This window comes from Scardinius erythrophthalmus (genome assembly GCF_964197995.2).
Source record: "Scardinius erythrophthalmus genome assembly, chromosome: 25".
NCBI classification, from domain to species: domain Eukaryota; kingdom Metazoa; phylum Chordata; class Actinopteri; order Cypriniformes; family Leuciscidae; genus Scardinius; species Scardinius erythrophthalmus.
Genome location: NC_138245.1, coordinates 5,911,023 through 5,928,881, shown reverse-complemented (window position 1 = coordinate 5,928,881; position 17,859 = coordinate 5,911,023). Strand labels below are relative to the sequence as shown.

Below are 17,859 nucleotides of genomic sequence, written 5' to 3'. Positions count from 1 at the left end.
AAAAACATATATATCATGATTTCCACAAATATATTAAGCAACAAAAACTCTTTTCAACAGATAATATAAGAACCATTGATAATAATAAGAAGCATTCAGTAGGCCTACAAATAATAATTGAGCAGCAACTCATCATATTCGAATGATTTCTGAAGGATCATGTGACACTGAAGACTGGAGTAATGATGCTGAAAATCCAGTTTAGATCACAGGAATAAATTACATTTTAAAAATATAACTGAAGAGAAAACAGTTCTTTTAAATTGTAATAATATTTCACAACATTAATATTTTTACTTAATTTTTAATCAAATAAATGCACCCTTGTAATTGTAACTAAAACTGTATTTGGGAACTTTGAATAACACACATGCACACTGACATGCACACCGTGACAAAAATGTAAGTCTAATGTACATTTGCTAAGCATCGCAATTATGTGTACTTATCGAAGATTGCCCAACCCTCTTAATGACATCCTCAGAAAACAGTCTGTTTAATCTGAAAGAGTGTCCACAGGAGTCACTTTGTCAAACATTTACTAAAGGAAGTTATTACGGTGTTGATAAACAGAGTTCGTAGAGTAACTACATGAGAGCAGGGGCACGAGGGATTAGGTGGGGGTGAAGAAGCATGACAGTTTTTTAGCACTGAACACATCAACAACTGTTAAATCAACATGGAACAAACAGCGTCCACCCAAAAGCTAAATACACAGTCTGTTGCTCTTGGATACAAGCAGATCCAACAACAAACATCGCTTTCCTGAGAATCGGAATACATCAGGAATACCTTAACGTATCTGTAGCGTGCTGAAATATATCTGTAACGTATTGCATGCCAACGTAAGCGTGTGAAATGCGTCAAGATCCTGTTTGATCAGAATCGAGTACTCAAATAAACCACAAAGATATCAGAACTATGGTTTCTAGCATATTGCTATGCCGTTGTTAAGGTGTTCTGGGTGTTTGCTTACTGTGACCCACTAGTATCTTATTGTGCTTAAGCAGTCAAATACACACATAATAATGTCAAAATGCCGGTCTTGGCGAGAGTATTCATATAAACAGTTATGTTTAAAGTGAACGTAAACAGTTGAGAAAGAAATTGCACGTGTAACAGTATGATGGATCAGTGCGTCAGGTCTTAAAGTGACAGCAGCCTAATATATCTGCTGCTAAATTATGAGATAATATTAAAAATATCTATATGGCAGGTTTTCCCTTTGGTATCAATGTCAAAATTGTGGCCAGTGAAAATGCTGAGTGGCTATAACTTTGATAAACCACTAGCAACAGTGGCTGGTGTGCAAAAAAGTATATGGGATTTCTTCTTGTTTTATGGCCCACCAGATTAAAATCGAATACACACTGTAAAACGGCTTCAAAGTAAATAGTGATGAAATGCATGAAATTACGGTAACACTTTATTTTACAGTGTCCTTGTTACACGTTGCATGTAAATTATGCATAATCACATGCAACTAACCCTAAACCAAACCCCAATCCTAACTTTAACTCTATAGTAAGTACATTTAGTTTATTATTATTACACAGTACTTAAATGCATAATTACAATGCATGGACACCTTAAAATAAAGTGTAACCAAAATTACCGCAATCATTATATGTGCCACAGTGCTACTGAAGAATCTGGGAAATACCTAAATAAAAACTATGAATGATGAATAGACTCAACTGAACCATATATCCATGAACTTCAAGCTGACTGAATTGCCTGCTGGAAAATGCATCTTAAGATGATGCTAGCTGTGTTTTAGAGCATTTTAGCGGGTTTCTAGCGGGCCATTTCCACGTTCAGAAATTTAGCTTAACCACCTTGGTTTATTGCTTGTCCAAAATGGCCTTCCAGCTTGATCCTGATGGTCATAAGTTGTATTTTACAGTTGGCTAATTTGACTCCACGCCAAAGGAAATGGCTTTGGTTTTTCAAAGATGCATAAACTTACATTTCCAGTCTCTCACTTGCTCAATTAATCAATAGCAGTTTTAGTGAAGCACATTAACAGTTTGACATTGTATCGACATGTTCTCCAGTTTATGAACTAGATTTTATGAGGCTGGCTGAGTGTATGTTTGAAGAGTTTGTTTAGGTTGAGGTTTTATGAGGATCAGTGCAACATCCCTCAGAGCGCTGAGCGTCCGTCCACCGCAGCACAAAGTCAAACATGCATGGGAAAGCCTAAGGAAATTCAGCAGAGCATCACGACTGGACAAAATGCCCCCAAAAATCTTTTCCACTAGACTGAAAATTGAGGCTCTCGATCCTTACACATTTACTCGGGAGATTATTAATAGAAAATAAAAACTTTGTTTCCATAGCAACAGTAATAGTCCATATGGAAAGTGTCTCCTCCTGTTGCCAAGACAACCAACCCACGATGAGCTCGCAGTTGAACGATGTAGAGAGCTGTTGATCTTTCCCCAAACAAGCCTGGACAACATACAAAACTGACCTTACGAATAGAGTTTAGCCAATATTGAAATCTTGAGAAAGAGAATCTTGTTGAGATTTGCAGTACCAAAAAAGACAGACTTATTTTAACATTTGTTCCAATTGGATTCTGGGACTGTTTAAAACATAATGTCTTTCTGCATTCTCATTAAACCTACAGAGAAAAGCAGACCATCCTAAAACTCTAGTTAAATAAATGTCTGTCCCAAACCGTTCCTGCAGACATGATGTCACTGAAGATTCCATTAACACTGAGTCCAGGCCTAGGATACGGGCCCTGAGTATTCCCACTCTCGCACTGTGTGAGCAGAGGCCAAAGGTCATCTCACAGACACAAAATCGAAGCAAGCCCCCGCTATAACCCGAACAATAGCCGCCTTTAAACTGGCTCTGAGTAAAGCATGTGGAAGTGTTTAATGAGGGTCTGGAGTTTGGAATTTAGAATGGGTTCCTGTTCAGATCCGTTTCCGACGCAAAAAAATGGTTAATGTTTTGGAAGCAGTGCTGCACCGTCCACTACTGAATCTACAGTGCTACAGAAAAACAAATAACGTACAGTTTGCATGTGGTGTAGTTTGAACAAATTACTCTGTGAGCCGCATCAAATGGTTCTAATCTTACCTCACTTAACAGCAATTTTTTATTTCATCAAGTCCAACACAAAATGGACAAAGAATTTGAATGTGAATGAATTTGCGCTTCAAGAGATTGTAATAACTGACTTGTTGTTCGTAGTTAAAGATACATATAGAAAATAGCAGTTATTTTGTTTAGTAGATAGCACCAAATATGTGGTATGGGTTCCTTCAAAGGGGGTTAAACAAATTTATTAAAGGGATAGTTCACCCAAAAATTCAAATTCTGTCATCATTTACTCGCCCTCATATCATTTTCGTTCATCTTCAAAACACAAATGAAGATCTTTTTGATGAAATCTGAGAGATTTCTGTCCCTCAGTTGACAGCTACTCAACTACCACTTTGACGCTTCATAAAGTTCATAAAGAGATCGTAAAACTAATCCATATGAATCGAGCGGTTTAGTCCAAATTTTCTGAAGAGACACGATCGCTTTATATGATGAACAGATTGCATTTAGGTATTTATTCACATATAAACGTTCATCAACTCACAAAACAGAAGCTCAAGCATGTTCGCTTGACGTGTGAGAACCAATGAGGTTCATCATGTTTGAGCTTCAGCAAGAACCAATGAGGTTCATTCTCGTGTTACGCATCATGTTTGAGCTTCAGCAAGAGGTTTGCTCTCGCATGTCAAGCAGGTTCGGTTGAGCTTCTGTTTATGTTCACTGATCAATGTTTAAATGTGAAAAAAGCCTAAATTCAATCTATTCATCATATAAAATGATCTTGTCTCTTCAGAAAATATGGACTAAACCACTCAATTCATATGGATTAGTTTTATGATCTCTTTATGAACTTTTTGAAGTGTCAAAATGATAGTTATGTAGCAGTCAATGGAGGGAAAGGAATTTCATTAAAAAGATCTTCATTAGTGTTCCGAGGAAGAACGAAAGTCTTACGGGTTTAAATCGACATTTTTAATTTGTGGGTGAACTATCCCTTTACTAAAATAGTTTAAGAGCCAAAACAATAAGAAGGATCAGAACCAGAATAATGGATAACCAGTCCAGAAAGTATTGTGGCCTGGACAGTTTCATATTGGAATGACAGTCACATGTGAGAAGTTGTAGGAATTGTTGTTGCTCCCTGTTGAAATCTGAATATTTGGTTTATTTAAAAGAGCTATATTCTACATATTTTAGTAGGGGTGTGTATCTTTGGGTAGACAGACAGGATTCGATGCCATCGAATTGATTCATGATTCACAGGTTTTCAATTCAGGAACGATTTTTGCACATTCAGAAAGATTCAATCCAATTCACAGATTCGACTTAATTCGATTTTGATTAATGAGTCAGTAAACTAATCCAAATATTTCAATAAAAATAACAATTTCACCTCAAGGCGTCAAGGTCTCATATGCAGATAAAGAAAAGAAAAAAAAACTGCTATATCTTAAGACATACAGAATACAGAATACTTGATACAGAATTTTATCTTATAGAAAATTAAATCACAATTTACAATTCCTTTGGTTTTCCAATCCAAACCCTAATCCTAACCCCGATAGTAAGTACATTTAGTTAATTAACATTACTCAGTAAACATTTTAGTATTTTGAATCGATTCTTTGACCTAAACAAACTATTCACGATTTAAAAATCAATGTTTCAAGATCGATGAAGGTGCATCGACAGGATTTGTAATCGATACGTAAAAAATGTTATATCGTTATACCCCTAATTTACAGCATTTTCTGTCTTTATCTCTGAAAAAACGTTTGTCAAGGTTTCTTACACCAAAACCTTTGAAATAAAAAGCCTGCATTTGCTACTGTACCTTTAAGACTTCTATTCGTAAATGATCTCTGTTATGACAGCTAATTTCCACGTACAGTATACTCTGATTCGCCAGGGTGGGCCAAGTCACTAAATACTGAATGTTCCCTATTAAAAATCCATTAAAAGCTTGACTTTCTATGAACATGCACTTGGAATCAAAGGGAAGTGCCACGTCCACATAGGTCAACACAAAAAGATCCCTCAGCCCAAAATTGTAGCAAAATTGACTAAAGATGAATATGATTAATGTCAGGAAGAAACGACTGCCATCAGCAGAAGTGCAAACATTAGCGGTATCTTTGTAGCTGCTGAGTTGGAAGTAAAATGATCTTATACTCACGTTCCCAAAACATCTTTGAAGTCATAGATTTCCTTGATGTGCGATGTTTTCTTTTTCCAAGAGTGTCCTTCCTCTCCCAATGGCATTTTGCTGCGGTCAATGATGGAAAAACTGAGAGAGGAAGAGGAAACCATTCAATTACTTTACAATAAAGGCTATGCAAAACATCCCTAAAGATTGTTAGGGAAACTAACCGGAAACTAACTGATCTTCAGCTGAATCCTTTAAACCTTTGACGTATAGGGCTATTCACTTAGACCTTGACCTCACCATGTGGAAATCTTCAGGCTTAAATGACTGTGGTATAATTTATAAGAGTCACATGAAGACACATGATGTGCCTTTTATGAATTAAGACCTTTTACTATGTGTCAGCTGTGATTACTATTTAGACACCATGATGTCACAGCAAGTTCTCCCCAGCTGTCAGTTTTTCCTTGAGCATTTCAAAGCAAGGGGTCTGAAAACACACTAACAATATCAGCCAGGCCAGTTTCATTTAGCTCAGGCTTCAATAAGACATGAGAATGTAAATTGAGACAGCCGCAGTTACTTAAAGAATCTTGCAACACCTGTTTGCCCACATGGGTGTATCTTCACAGAGAAAGTGCTTTTTAATAGGTTGTTCATTTGTACAAAGACAAATTGGAAAGTTTGTCGCTTAGTTGCTTAAGCATGGTGGAAATGTAATGAATTATTAAGTCTAACATATTCTCACCATGTGTTTATTTAAGACTTAACATAAGTTATTTAACTTACCTGTTCTATACCAGATCAAAGCTTCCACCAGAACAAAAAAGGCTCAACACCATGTCAGTATGGTGTTGAGCGAATCAATCGGGTGAACCAATGATTCAATGGTCCATTCATAAAGAGAGCCATTTATTTAATTCCTGAATGAATCAGCTGTTTGAACGAATCGAATGAATGAGTGAAAAATCAATGGGCCCTATCATACACCCGGCGCAAGTGTTTTTTGCTAGTTTCAGCCGACCCAGTTATCATTTTCACATCCTGCGCCACGTTGTTTAAATAGCAAATGCATGTGCGCCCATGAGTGTGCTGGTCTGAAAATGGGTTGTGTTCAGGCGCATTGTTGGCGCGTTGCTATTTTGAGGCAACTGAAATATTTTTGATATATATATTTTATATATTCAAGCGCGTTAGTAATGTGCGCCTATAGTCAGGTGACTCAGGTCCACAACCCGCGTATACTGTCCCGTAGATGGTCTACATGAAGCGTTCAGTTTTTCCGCTTGCAAATTCCGCCATGGCGCGAGCGCAACTGGCTTTTAAAGGGAATGGGAGATGAGACTCTGATTGGCTTATTGCACGTTACACCCAAAACACACCCATTACTCATTAAGAGAATAGGGATAACCCTTTTAGATAGGGCTGCACGATTAATCAATGGGCTCTATCATAGACCCGGCGCAATGCGGCGCCAGGCGCGACGAAAGTGTTTTTTGCTAGTTTCAGCCCGACGCAGTTATCATTTTCACGTCCTGTGCCACGTTGTTTAAATAGCAAATGCATTTGCGCCCATTTGTGCGCCCATGGGCTGCTGGTCTGAAAACGAGTTTGTGTTCAGGTGCATTGTTGGCGCATTGCTATTTTGAGGCAACTGAAATTTTTTTATTTTTTTTTAAAGCGCGTTAATAATGTGCACCTATAGTCAGGTCCACAACGCGCGTACACTGTCCCGTAGATGGTCTGCTCGAAGCGTTCAGTTTTTCCGCTTGCAAATTCCGCCGTGTAAATAGCGAATACGCCATGGCACGAGCGAAACTGGCTTTTAAAGGGAATGGGAGATGAGACTCTGATTGGTTTATTGCACGTTACACCCAAAACACACCCATTACTCATTAAGAGAATAGGGATAACCCTTTTAGATAGGGCTGCACGATTAATCAATGGGCCCTATCATACACCCGGCGCAATGCGGCGCCAGGCGCAACGCAAGTGTTTTTTGCTAGTTTCAGCCCGACGCAGTTATCATTTTCACGTCCTGTGCCATGTTGTTGCGCTCATGAGCATGCTGGTCTGAAAACGAGGTTGTGTTCAGGCGCATTGTTGGCAAGTTGCTATTTTGAGGCAACTGAAACATTTTTTTTTGTTATTTAAAGAGCGCGTTAGTAATGTGCGCCTATAGTCAGGTCCACAACGCGCGTACACTGCCCCGTAGATGGTCTGCTCGAAGCATTCAGTTTTTCCGCTTGCAAATTCCTCGATGTAAATAGCGAATCCACCATGGTGCGAGTACACCTTGCTTTTAAAGGGAATGGGAGATGAGACTCTGATTGGTTTATTGCACGTTACATCCAAAACACCCATTACTCATTAAGAGAATAGGGACAACCCTTTTAGATAGGGCTGCACGATTAATTGCAATTTACATGAAATCGCACTTTTTCCATACATGAGAAGCATTTATGAACCTCTTGTCCAACAAAAGACAACATTTACTAACATGCTTTTACTCCAAACTCACTTCATAAAGACGATTGAGCATCCATCTTTGAGATGATGTGGCAGATGAATATTTATTAGTCATGTTTAATCAATCAAAGCGTTTCAATCTGTTTATTCAGCTACAGGGATAGGGATTTCCTGGAATGATGTGTGTTGTCGTACTTCTGCGGCGGGGCATATTTGGCGTGTCTGCGTGAGACGCCCTCTGGCATTCAATTGGAGGGTCACTTACTACCGATCAGCCGCTGCACTGACAACCTGCGCATAAAAAAATCGTAGCCTTTGCCAAATTGCGTGCGGTTTGATTGTGATTAATCGTGCAGCCCTACTTTTAGAACATGCGCCGGGAGCGCCAACCATTTTTCCCGTCGTTAAACTAGCAAAAGTGGATTCGGACACGTCCTAAGTGCACTTGCGCCACGCGCTTTAGACCATGCGCTTAGATCGTTAAAATAGGGCCCGATGACTTAATCATTTAGACATTTACCGCCACCTACTGGCAGTTTTTGTTTCTTATTTAGAGTATTGTTTCATTAAAAATGATTTCATATTTCCATATTAATAAATAAAAAAACACATTAAAGGAACAGTTCACCAAAAAAAGTTAAATTCTGTCATCATTTACTCTCATGGCCGTTGAAGCTTAAAAGTTTATGTGTAATAAATTCTGTTGAATCAAATAAACAATTTTTTTCTAAAGCTACTTTTTATAATGTCTATTATGCTTTTCTCATTTAACACAATAATAACTTTAATGATCTTCTGGGGGTATTTTCTCAGCCAAACTCAATGTGTGATTTATTTGTGATTAATTATATTAATTAATCAGCAAAATTAATTAATCGCTCGACAGCCATAATAATAACATTAATTATAATTATATAATTTGCCATCCACCATTAGATATCAGGACATTTAATTGTTAGTTTGCTCTCATTTTATATTCAGATAACCATTAAATTGCCATCATGGAACATTTTCTGATGCTTAAATTTTACTTGTAACAACTGATTTTAGTTTTTTCTATTGTTTTATAATTTTACATTTTTATAATTTATTTAGACAAAATAGGCTAGAGTGCATTTTAGTATCGCACCCCTAAAATATTTTCTACATCCAGCTTTAATTTACAATATTACACTGGAAAGATACAATGTAACAGTTCTGAAATAGTACAAGTAGAAATATGGCTTTCATAAAACGTAAAATGTGTGATTTTGTAAATCTTTAAATACCGTTTTGTTTTGCCATTTGATTTTCAACGGTACGCTTTACAAGTCACCAAACAGCTTTTGTGAATGTTACTTTCACTCCAAACAGCCTTAGGGATATTCGAAGATCAATACCAAAATAACATTTATGCAGCTTTGCACATTCGGTGGCCCTGTAAGTCTTCAGCAATCACTTGCAGGGAAAACTCTGCTGTGTGGGGGTTTGTTGTGTCTAATTTAGAGAGTCAGAGCACAAGCATTTCTTCATGATAAGTGTTGCCACCATCAATCCACCCCACTACATGCCTCTCATAGATAACAATCAAGGCTCTGCGGTCTGAAACAACCAGCTTACTATTGTTGTCCTATATCTAAGGAACTTAAGGAGATGGCTCATGCCAAAACTTGTTACCTAATGTCAACCATAACCGTCTACTGTGCTGTTTCTGTCTACGTGGTCTACTGTATTCTTTTTATGTGATGACAATGTTTCCATGGGAACCCGGTGATCCACGGTGTGTCTGGATGTCCAAATGGCAAGCTAACAGAGCAGCTGCGTTGGGATCTCGGGTGGTTTAGGCGTTCAGTTTGGGTAAACACTCTAAACTGTTTGAATGTTTGTGTTTAGAGAAGGCTGTCTCACCAGTAAACCTCTGTGTTAATTGATTCTTAATCGGAAGACAGTACATTTCCCCTTTCCTAAAACAGAAGTGTTGCAAAACTGTAGCAATATATTTTGAGCAATGTCACAGCCGTGTTACACCGATCAGACATCTGAACATTTAAAGTTTGCTGCCATCAAATGTAAAGTCATATAGCTAAATCTGTCCTACATAAAAGAATGTTCTGGGTTCAGTAAGTTAAACTCTATCGACAGCAACTGTAGCTTGCTGTGAGTTACCACAGGAAATAGACCAGCACCTTATACAAATGTCAATGACATGAAGCTCATTTTCATCCAGATCTATTATTGTATTTAAAAATACATTAACATGCAATTCATACATTCAACAAATTATAGACACCTCTTTTATGATGCAAATGTTTTTCATTTCTGAATACAAATTTTGAAGAGGCATTGAGTCAAATATGTCACTAACACTATCCTGACATATAGATGAAGAAAATAAGCCTTGTTCAAAGAAAGAAATACTTGAAAAGAAAACCTTTGGTCTTTTATTTTTATAGTGAAGCAAATATTTGAAAAACTTTTTTCCCCACCAAATCATGCAATGGGAAATGTGTTGTGACCAACAAAGTCCTGTGATGCAACCAACGTGCAAAAACATGCAGGAAATAAAGAAACGTAAAAAAGAAAATTATGCAATCGAGACGAGAACAACCTATGGCCCTCATTGACAATAGTTCTCCTAAATATCTGCCCCTCAAAAAACGTAATGATATTTATGAAATAATAATTCATGATAAAAATAATGATTAATATGTGCACTCTAAAAAATGCTGGGTTGTTTCAACCCAAATTTGGGTCAAATATGGACAAACCCAGTCGTTTTTTAAATGTTTAACACAACGGTTGGGTTTGTCCACATTTTACCCAAAATTTGAGTTAAAACGACCTATTCATGTATTCAAAATGTGAGGATATGTTATTTTTACATAAAATATTTTTTATACTCTACATTTAGACTGAAAAACCACCTTTTCTTTTCTTGTAGAAAATCCTGACCCCAAAACACACAAAAAAAATTAAAAGAGATTTCCCTTACAAATAAAGTTTATAATAATTGTATGCTGCACCATAGCTTTCCATAGAAGGCTCTGTTTTAGTTCACTGGACTGGATCTGGATCTGGATCTGGATCCTCACAGACTGAACATTCATACTTCAGTAGACCGCAGTATGTGGTATATTAGGAAATACTTGAAGTCATTGCATAACTAAACAGACTCAATAAATATTGATTTCACAAAGTACATTACCATAATAATTGAAATCCAAATTGGTTTATGGTGCAATTGTGCTTTAACATTCATCATATAAATGGATAATTTTATTATGGAAGACTTTGTTGGTCTAATCAAAACCAAGAAATCCAATTAGCTAATGGCCACATTTAAATGGGCTACATAGTGTATAAGAACAGATATAAATGAATGTAGTGGTACAGTGATCGTCCCAAAGACATACTCAAACAAAGGTATGAGTACGTCTGTAATCAAATGCATATCACAAAAGTTGTCAATAGAATTGAACCAAGAATGTTCATTTAAGTAAATGCTGGAAATTTCTTTTTAAAACCGGACTGGTATACTTCCTTAAAACTTCTGCATTACAGACAGACGGCAAGCTCAAAACAGCGAAGAAGGAGTGCAGGAATTAAACGTGATGACCGGGCCGACATCTAACATGAACACATGCAAAGGAGATGGGAGACATTAAATTCCCTCTATTTACAAACTTATTTTCTCGTTGAGAATCACCGGAGCATCCAGTCACATCACTGAGTTAGACTAAACTTCATCCAATGCTCTCCAGGCAAGCAAAATATGAACATACACCAAAGACTCAAAGGCATCCAAAATCTCAGGCAAGAAGTTTTAAGAGTCGTATACATAGGCACCTTATATCATAACAAAGGCCCGGTAGGTATTTTGGATCACTACACATGCAGGTCCAGCAGTAGAAAGGGGTTTCAATTGATCATTTTGTTAGTGAGGAACCACATAGAGGTCAGGAAATAGATTGTAGAAAAGCTATAAACTAACCCACGTACAAAGGAGGAGAATCATAAGGCAAGCTTGAAGTGTTGAAAACAGACACATCCATTCAACGCTACCATCTAGATCATCATGCAGCATTCATAATGTTTTGAGTTCATCAGACAGACGATGGAGATACTCACTGGTTTCCCATGGCTGCTCGGAAGAGGACAGAAGAGATACAGAGTGACACCTAAACCTTCAGTAGGTCAGAACAGTGTCACATCACACTTAGAGTCTGTCATGGGCGTTCATAACCACAAACTGCGCTTCCCCTTTAAAGGTGAGCTATCTAACCACACCATAACTCAAACTCAGGAAGTATAGAGCTTATATACACACATGGAGGTAACCGAAGCGTGTGTTCTCTCACCCTGAAAAAGGCCTCCACTACAGGATGTGCAAAATCAGGCTACAGGAATGACTCAGTCTTTCTGTTTGTAAGCTTTCAAAACCTACAGTGATCAGTGAGAAATTAATCCAATTAACATACTCCTGAAAATTGGGGAAGATTATCTGTGAATAATAACTCAAGTTTTGGTCTGTTCCCTTATGGAGCTTAATAGACATGGTTACAATGAAGCTGCATAATTTTAATCAAACTACATTTTGTATTTTGCATTTACATATTTAATCCCAAGAATCAATCGCCGTTTTCATGCAGACGTCACTAAACATTACTTGTAGCGCGCCAGTCATCCAATAATCACAATAAGCTTTGCGCTTTACACTTCCGATATGGAACAAAGTCTCAGCTTTCAAATTCTGTAAATTTTACCATGACATTTAAACAGTAAATGTCGTTTTGTGGCGTTTCTTGTGTTGTGACATATCGCCATCTGAGATCAAGTGGCAGAACTGATCATCTCTTCCTCTTTACTAGTTACAGCACAAAATAAACATGAATGAACATCCGAATGTATGTTGAAAGAAACTGAAATGTACTATGTCTCATGTAATCTGTTCAATCAGTGTTTCAACTGCAGAAGGACGTCATTAAAAAAGCATGAGAACAATGTCACATAATATTACATTTACCTCAGGAATGACAGTGTTTAAATGGAGTAGAAAATGTACATTTAGAAACTGCCTTATGTGCCATTTAAATGTTTGTATAAAACTCAATCTTTTATTGTTGATTATTATATTTAAAAATAAACCGCAGTTGAATTAGTAGTATGGACTACTTTGAACCAATATTAATGTACCAACTAGCTCACTGATTCAGATGAGAGAGATTCTTAAAAAAAACTATCCAAATTAATCAAATTAAGATCAGAATCAAATTGAGTTTGTGAATCGAAATCAAATACAATCAATACCCAGCAATGCTGCATGACAATTATTTGGAATAAATGATATTTAAAAAAAAAAATTATCTACATTGAATGTCAATGGGGTCCAAAACTCATTGGATCTCACTGATTTAACATTGTATGGAGAACAAAACAACAACACTGAGACAGTTTGTCTTCCACGTAAGAAAGAAAGTATTTCAGGTTTGGAATGACATGAGGGTGAGAAAATAATTACACAATTTTCATTTTTGATGCACTGTCTCTTTAAGCATGGCTGAGATGCTTACAGATACACAAATGCCCTATGGTTGCTTGGGACAGTTAACCCATCAAGTGTGTGATCCACAACAGGTTCAAAGTTCAGCTCTTCACGGCACCATCCAGCACAGCTTCACAGCACCATCACGACTAGCTACATACATTTTTTTTTTTTTTCTCCCAGAGGCTTCCACTGAAGCGCGGCACCCTCAACACGACACTAAAGGGAAGTGAATGCAATGTGAAAGCACAGGGAAGTTCATCTGCCGCATTGTTATAGTTTCAGAACACTTAAAATGCATGACTTTATTTCCTTTTACAGCCTAGTACAGAACTGCACACATGACAATGCAAACGAAGGCTTTGCAAAGAGGAAGACGTCCCTTCTAACCAGCCCTCACATTAACGCGTCTATCTACACATCACGATCACATTCTGACTGTCAGAGCAGCCCACAACCAGCTGATAAAGACTAGATCTATCCTCGTACAGAAACTGGTCAGACAATAGACTGTTATTGACTACATGTGATATAATGAATTGCTAAGACCGACAGGCTGTCTGATCCCTAAAAATGTGCAAATGAGGGAATCAGACAGCTAAAGTGCTTTAAATAATGCCAGCATTGGCTGTGCTGTGTGGCAAAGAGAAAGAAATAGCACAAGAAAACAGGAAAGAAATGCTAAGAGGCTGAAATAGAAAGGGCACACATGTGGAACCACTTGAATGACTGGTTAAAAGACACAGATGCTATGTTGAGATAAGACAACAATAATGAAACCAAAATATTAAACCATTTCAGACTATTAGAAGCTAAGTTTGTCCTTTTATGGTCAGAAACTGCAGTATGGTGGTTTAATATATTTTAAGAAGTTATGTAATACAGTTTTATTTCCCTTTTCTTCTAAATTCATTTTTTATTGGGATGAGCAATATATTGGTGGTCATATCGGTATCGGCTGATACATATTTTATGTTTAATATTTTTAAATTAGGTTGATGTATATTAGAAGAGTTTTAAAAGTTAAGAAATCTTTAACTGGTTCAAATAGACTACATTAGGTCAAAAAAATTTGGGGGTGAAAATAAAATAAAAAAATTCTGTTAAGATTTACAAATAAAAGCAGTAGTACACACTATATGTTTGATATAATTTGAAGTCTTGGACATTATTGTGTATATACTTGTGTGAATATTTACATAAAAAAATATATTTATCGGTGTATATATCGGTTATCGGCTTTCAAATATAAAGAATGATTGGTTATCATATCAACCAAAAGTTCCATATCGATGCAGCGCTAATATTTTAGCATCTCTCTAACCTTTAGAGTGGAACAGTCCATTTTTGCTGCTTTGTCTTCGGTCGAGTTGGATATAGATTTTAACTGCGCCATTTTTGAAGGAAAAACAAAATGTGAAGAAATGTGCCACTCAAACTGTTCAACTCTAAAAATAACTTCAATTGCTTATTTCTCCTAGCCTAGAAATCTAGACGCACCTTAGCGGCAGCAAATTTTATTTTGCAGCCAGTGTCGTCTAGCAACTCTCCGTTGGCTTGCGAGCTGGAAAAACCAAACTGTAGGCAGGCCAATCACATCGTTTATAGAGTCGGTGGGCGGGCTTAACATAATGACGGCAGAGTTGCGACGGTTCCGCGTGAATTCCCTTCTACTTGAAAACAAAGACGACGGGTCTTTCCAATCGGCTTTGGCCGCGACTCTGGAAGACTTGGAGTTAAGCTTTTCTTTGAGAAAAGAACAAAGAACGGCACTGAAGTCGTTCTTAAAAAAGGAAGATGTGTTCGGAGTTTTGCCAAAACCAAAAACGGATCCGGCAAAAGTTTAATCTATCAACTAGCTCCGCTGGTGGGAAAGCGCTCTGGTTGGTTGAAGCGCTGTCCTATTGCGTGCAGAGGGAATCTGAAAGACAACCGTTTATCCCGCCCCTCGGATTGAGCCCTGCCAATGGTGTAGTAGGGCTGTCAAAAGATTAATCGCGATTAATCGCATCCAAAATAAAAGTTTGTGTTTACATAAAATATGTGTGTGTACTGTGTATAATTATCTTGTATATATAAGTACACACACATGCATGTATATATTTAAGAAATATTTGCATACATATACTGTATATATTTATATATAATTAATATTATATATAAATATCATTTTTTTTAAATATAAATGACACATTTTTCTTAAATATATACAAGCATGTGTGTGTATTTATATATACAAATTTAATTATACACAGTACACACACATATATTATTTAAACACAAACTTTTATTTTGGATGCGATTAATCGCGATTAATCTTTTGACAGCCCTACAATGGTGTGTTCCCGGACCCAACATCTTGATGTGGGTCTGGCTTGTCAGGATATATTTCTCCCATTGGGATTCTTCAAAAGGATGTGTGGTGCGAGAAACAGCACAAAATATGACCATGTCCCACATTTTACTTTTATTGTTATTATTAGTTAGCCTATTCTGATATTAGGAATAAAGCATTGTTCACAAACCAGCGACTTTGACGTTGCATTAGGTGTCATAATAACAGTTATGAAAACTATAACCGCTAAGATGTCAACATGGAAAGACATGGACTGTCAGCAAATCAGTTTTTATGCTACTAACAACAACACGCAAATGATAATTTGCTGAATCGTTTATTCGTCTGACGTCACAATGCTGCGGAAGTTCAAAAGAGTCATTTTTGCAACAAAAAATTATTTGAGGATATGTTTTGAGTTTTAAACTCGCAGAGTATTCAATACAATAGTAAAATCGTTTTTATCTGGAAATAAGAGCATTTGATGCCTCATATGACAACTTAATCAAAAGCGTTTATTGTTTCTGTTCTTCATCCTTTGGTATCCTTTAAAGCAATCAGCTGTCAAAGTTTCAGTGCGTTCAAAGACTTAGAGTGGTAAACCACATCCACCCTCTGAATGAGTGAGTGCGATAACTTCAGTGCGTTCAAAGACTTAGAGTGGTAAACCACATCCACCCTCTGAATGAGTGAGTGCGATAACGCATCATAAAGTCAACCAGCTCTAATACACGACTGTAAGCTCTTAATCTGGTGGACCAGCCTGCATTTGCGAAGTGCAGGGTTATTATTAATGTGCATCATTTTTAATAATATTAAAAGTTGAATGCACATTGTGCACATGCATGCATGCATACATTACATGACATCAATACATAAAACCAGCATAACAGGCTCCTAAAATGACAGCGAAAAAACAGCAGCAGTTATCGATCGTGCACGGCTGTCCTGAACATTTCGTGTGAGATACAAGGTTAATTGTAAATAAGGGTACCTGTGCTGTGTGTCGGAGAGGTGTGAGGAGCGTCTCGTGCTGTAATATGAACGCGTTCGCGCTCGCGCTAGAGTCACTCGCAGAGAGAGAGAGATCTGACTGACTGCTGGTTCCTCGCGCTCACCCAGTCTCAACGCGCGACTGACGTCACGGACACTCTACAGCTCTGCGCCAATCAGAGGACAGAGACCGCTGAATCAGGTAATAGAGGCGGGGTTATGTCTGCCTGACTCGCTGTTCCCAGAATTTGATCTAATAGCTGGAATTATCTGATATCCTTATTCCTTGGAGCTCAGGATGTGCTGATGGGGACGTTTGTTTAAGAAAATCTCTCCTGCTGTCCCCCGATCTCGTTGGTGATATAATGAATATGTTCAAATACATACATATGCAGTGTGTAGTGCATTTCAACTGTAATTTAATCACATTTCCCTTGAAAAAGTAAAGGAAGGGATTACTCTATTTTTCTGAACTGTAGTTACTTTTGAACTAATTGCATTAAATGCTGTATAGACAGGCTTTAGAATAAAACAATAGTGGATTTCATATTAAAATGTAACGTTTAATGTTAAAATGTATGTTTTTCATGTAACCTTCTCCCTTTAAATACTTTGATCAGTTCAAGAATAATTTATGAAATTTAATATCGTTTATTTGAAAGAATTAAAAGAGCAGTTTCATGTCTATCCTTGTATTGTTCAACTGGTCAAGGTTGATATGGGATTTAGAAAGAAATTAGTAACAAGTGATGCAATCATTTTTAGAGATTATATATATGTGTGTGTGTGTAGGATATATATATATATATATATATATATATATATATATATATATATATATATATATATATATATATATATATATATGTGTGTGTGTGTGTGTGTGTGTGTGTGTGTGTGTGTGTGTGTGTGTATATATATATATGTATGTATGTATGTATATATATATATATGTATGTATATATGTATATATATAAAGAGACAGAGAAAGAGAGAGTTCTATCTATCTATCTATCTATCTATCTATCTATCTATCTATCTATCTATCTATCGATCTATCTATCTATCTATCTATCTATCTATCTATCTATCTATCTATCTATCTATCTATCTATCTATCTATCTATCTATCTATCTATCTATCTATCTATCTATCTATCTATCTATCTATCTATCTATCTATCTATCTATCTATCTATCTATCTATCTATCTATCTATCTATCCTTCCCTTATATCCTTCCCTTATATCCTTATACTATATAGTATAATTTTGTTGTTTGTTCACAGATAGTTGTACTTGTCTTCACCTGACCCAACCAATGTGTACAGTA

General features: G+C 36.8%; 1 protein-coding gene across 4 annotated transcripts in view; it reads right to left on the bottom strand.

Annotated features, from left to right (window-relative positions):
• The window catches only part of camk1b (calcium/calmodulin-dependent protein kinase Ib), a 56,764-nt gene extending 40,110 nt beyond the window's left edge, over positions 1–16,654 (bottom strand). For 2 of the 4 annotated variants that reach the window (XM_081358609.1, XM_081358611.1), the window contains exons 1-2: positions 16,529–16,654; positions 5,240–5,350 (exon numbers count right to left, since the gene is read on the bottom strand). In XM_081358609.1, the coding sequence (XP_081214735.1) occupies positions 5,240–5,325 (86 nt within the window). In that variant the 5' untranslated portion in view covers positions 5,326–5,350; positions 16,529–16,654. Of the gene's footprint in view, positions 1–5,239; positions 5,351–5,433; positions 5,488–11,785; positions 11,883–16,528 lie in introns of those variants that run through there. The other 2 variants (XM_081358608.1, XM_081358610.1) reach the window with 2 other exon arrangements.
• Between the last annotated feature and the right edge of the window lie 1,205 nt (positions 16,655–17,859).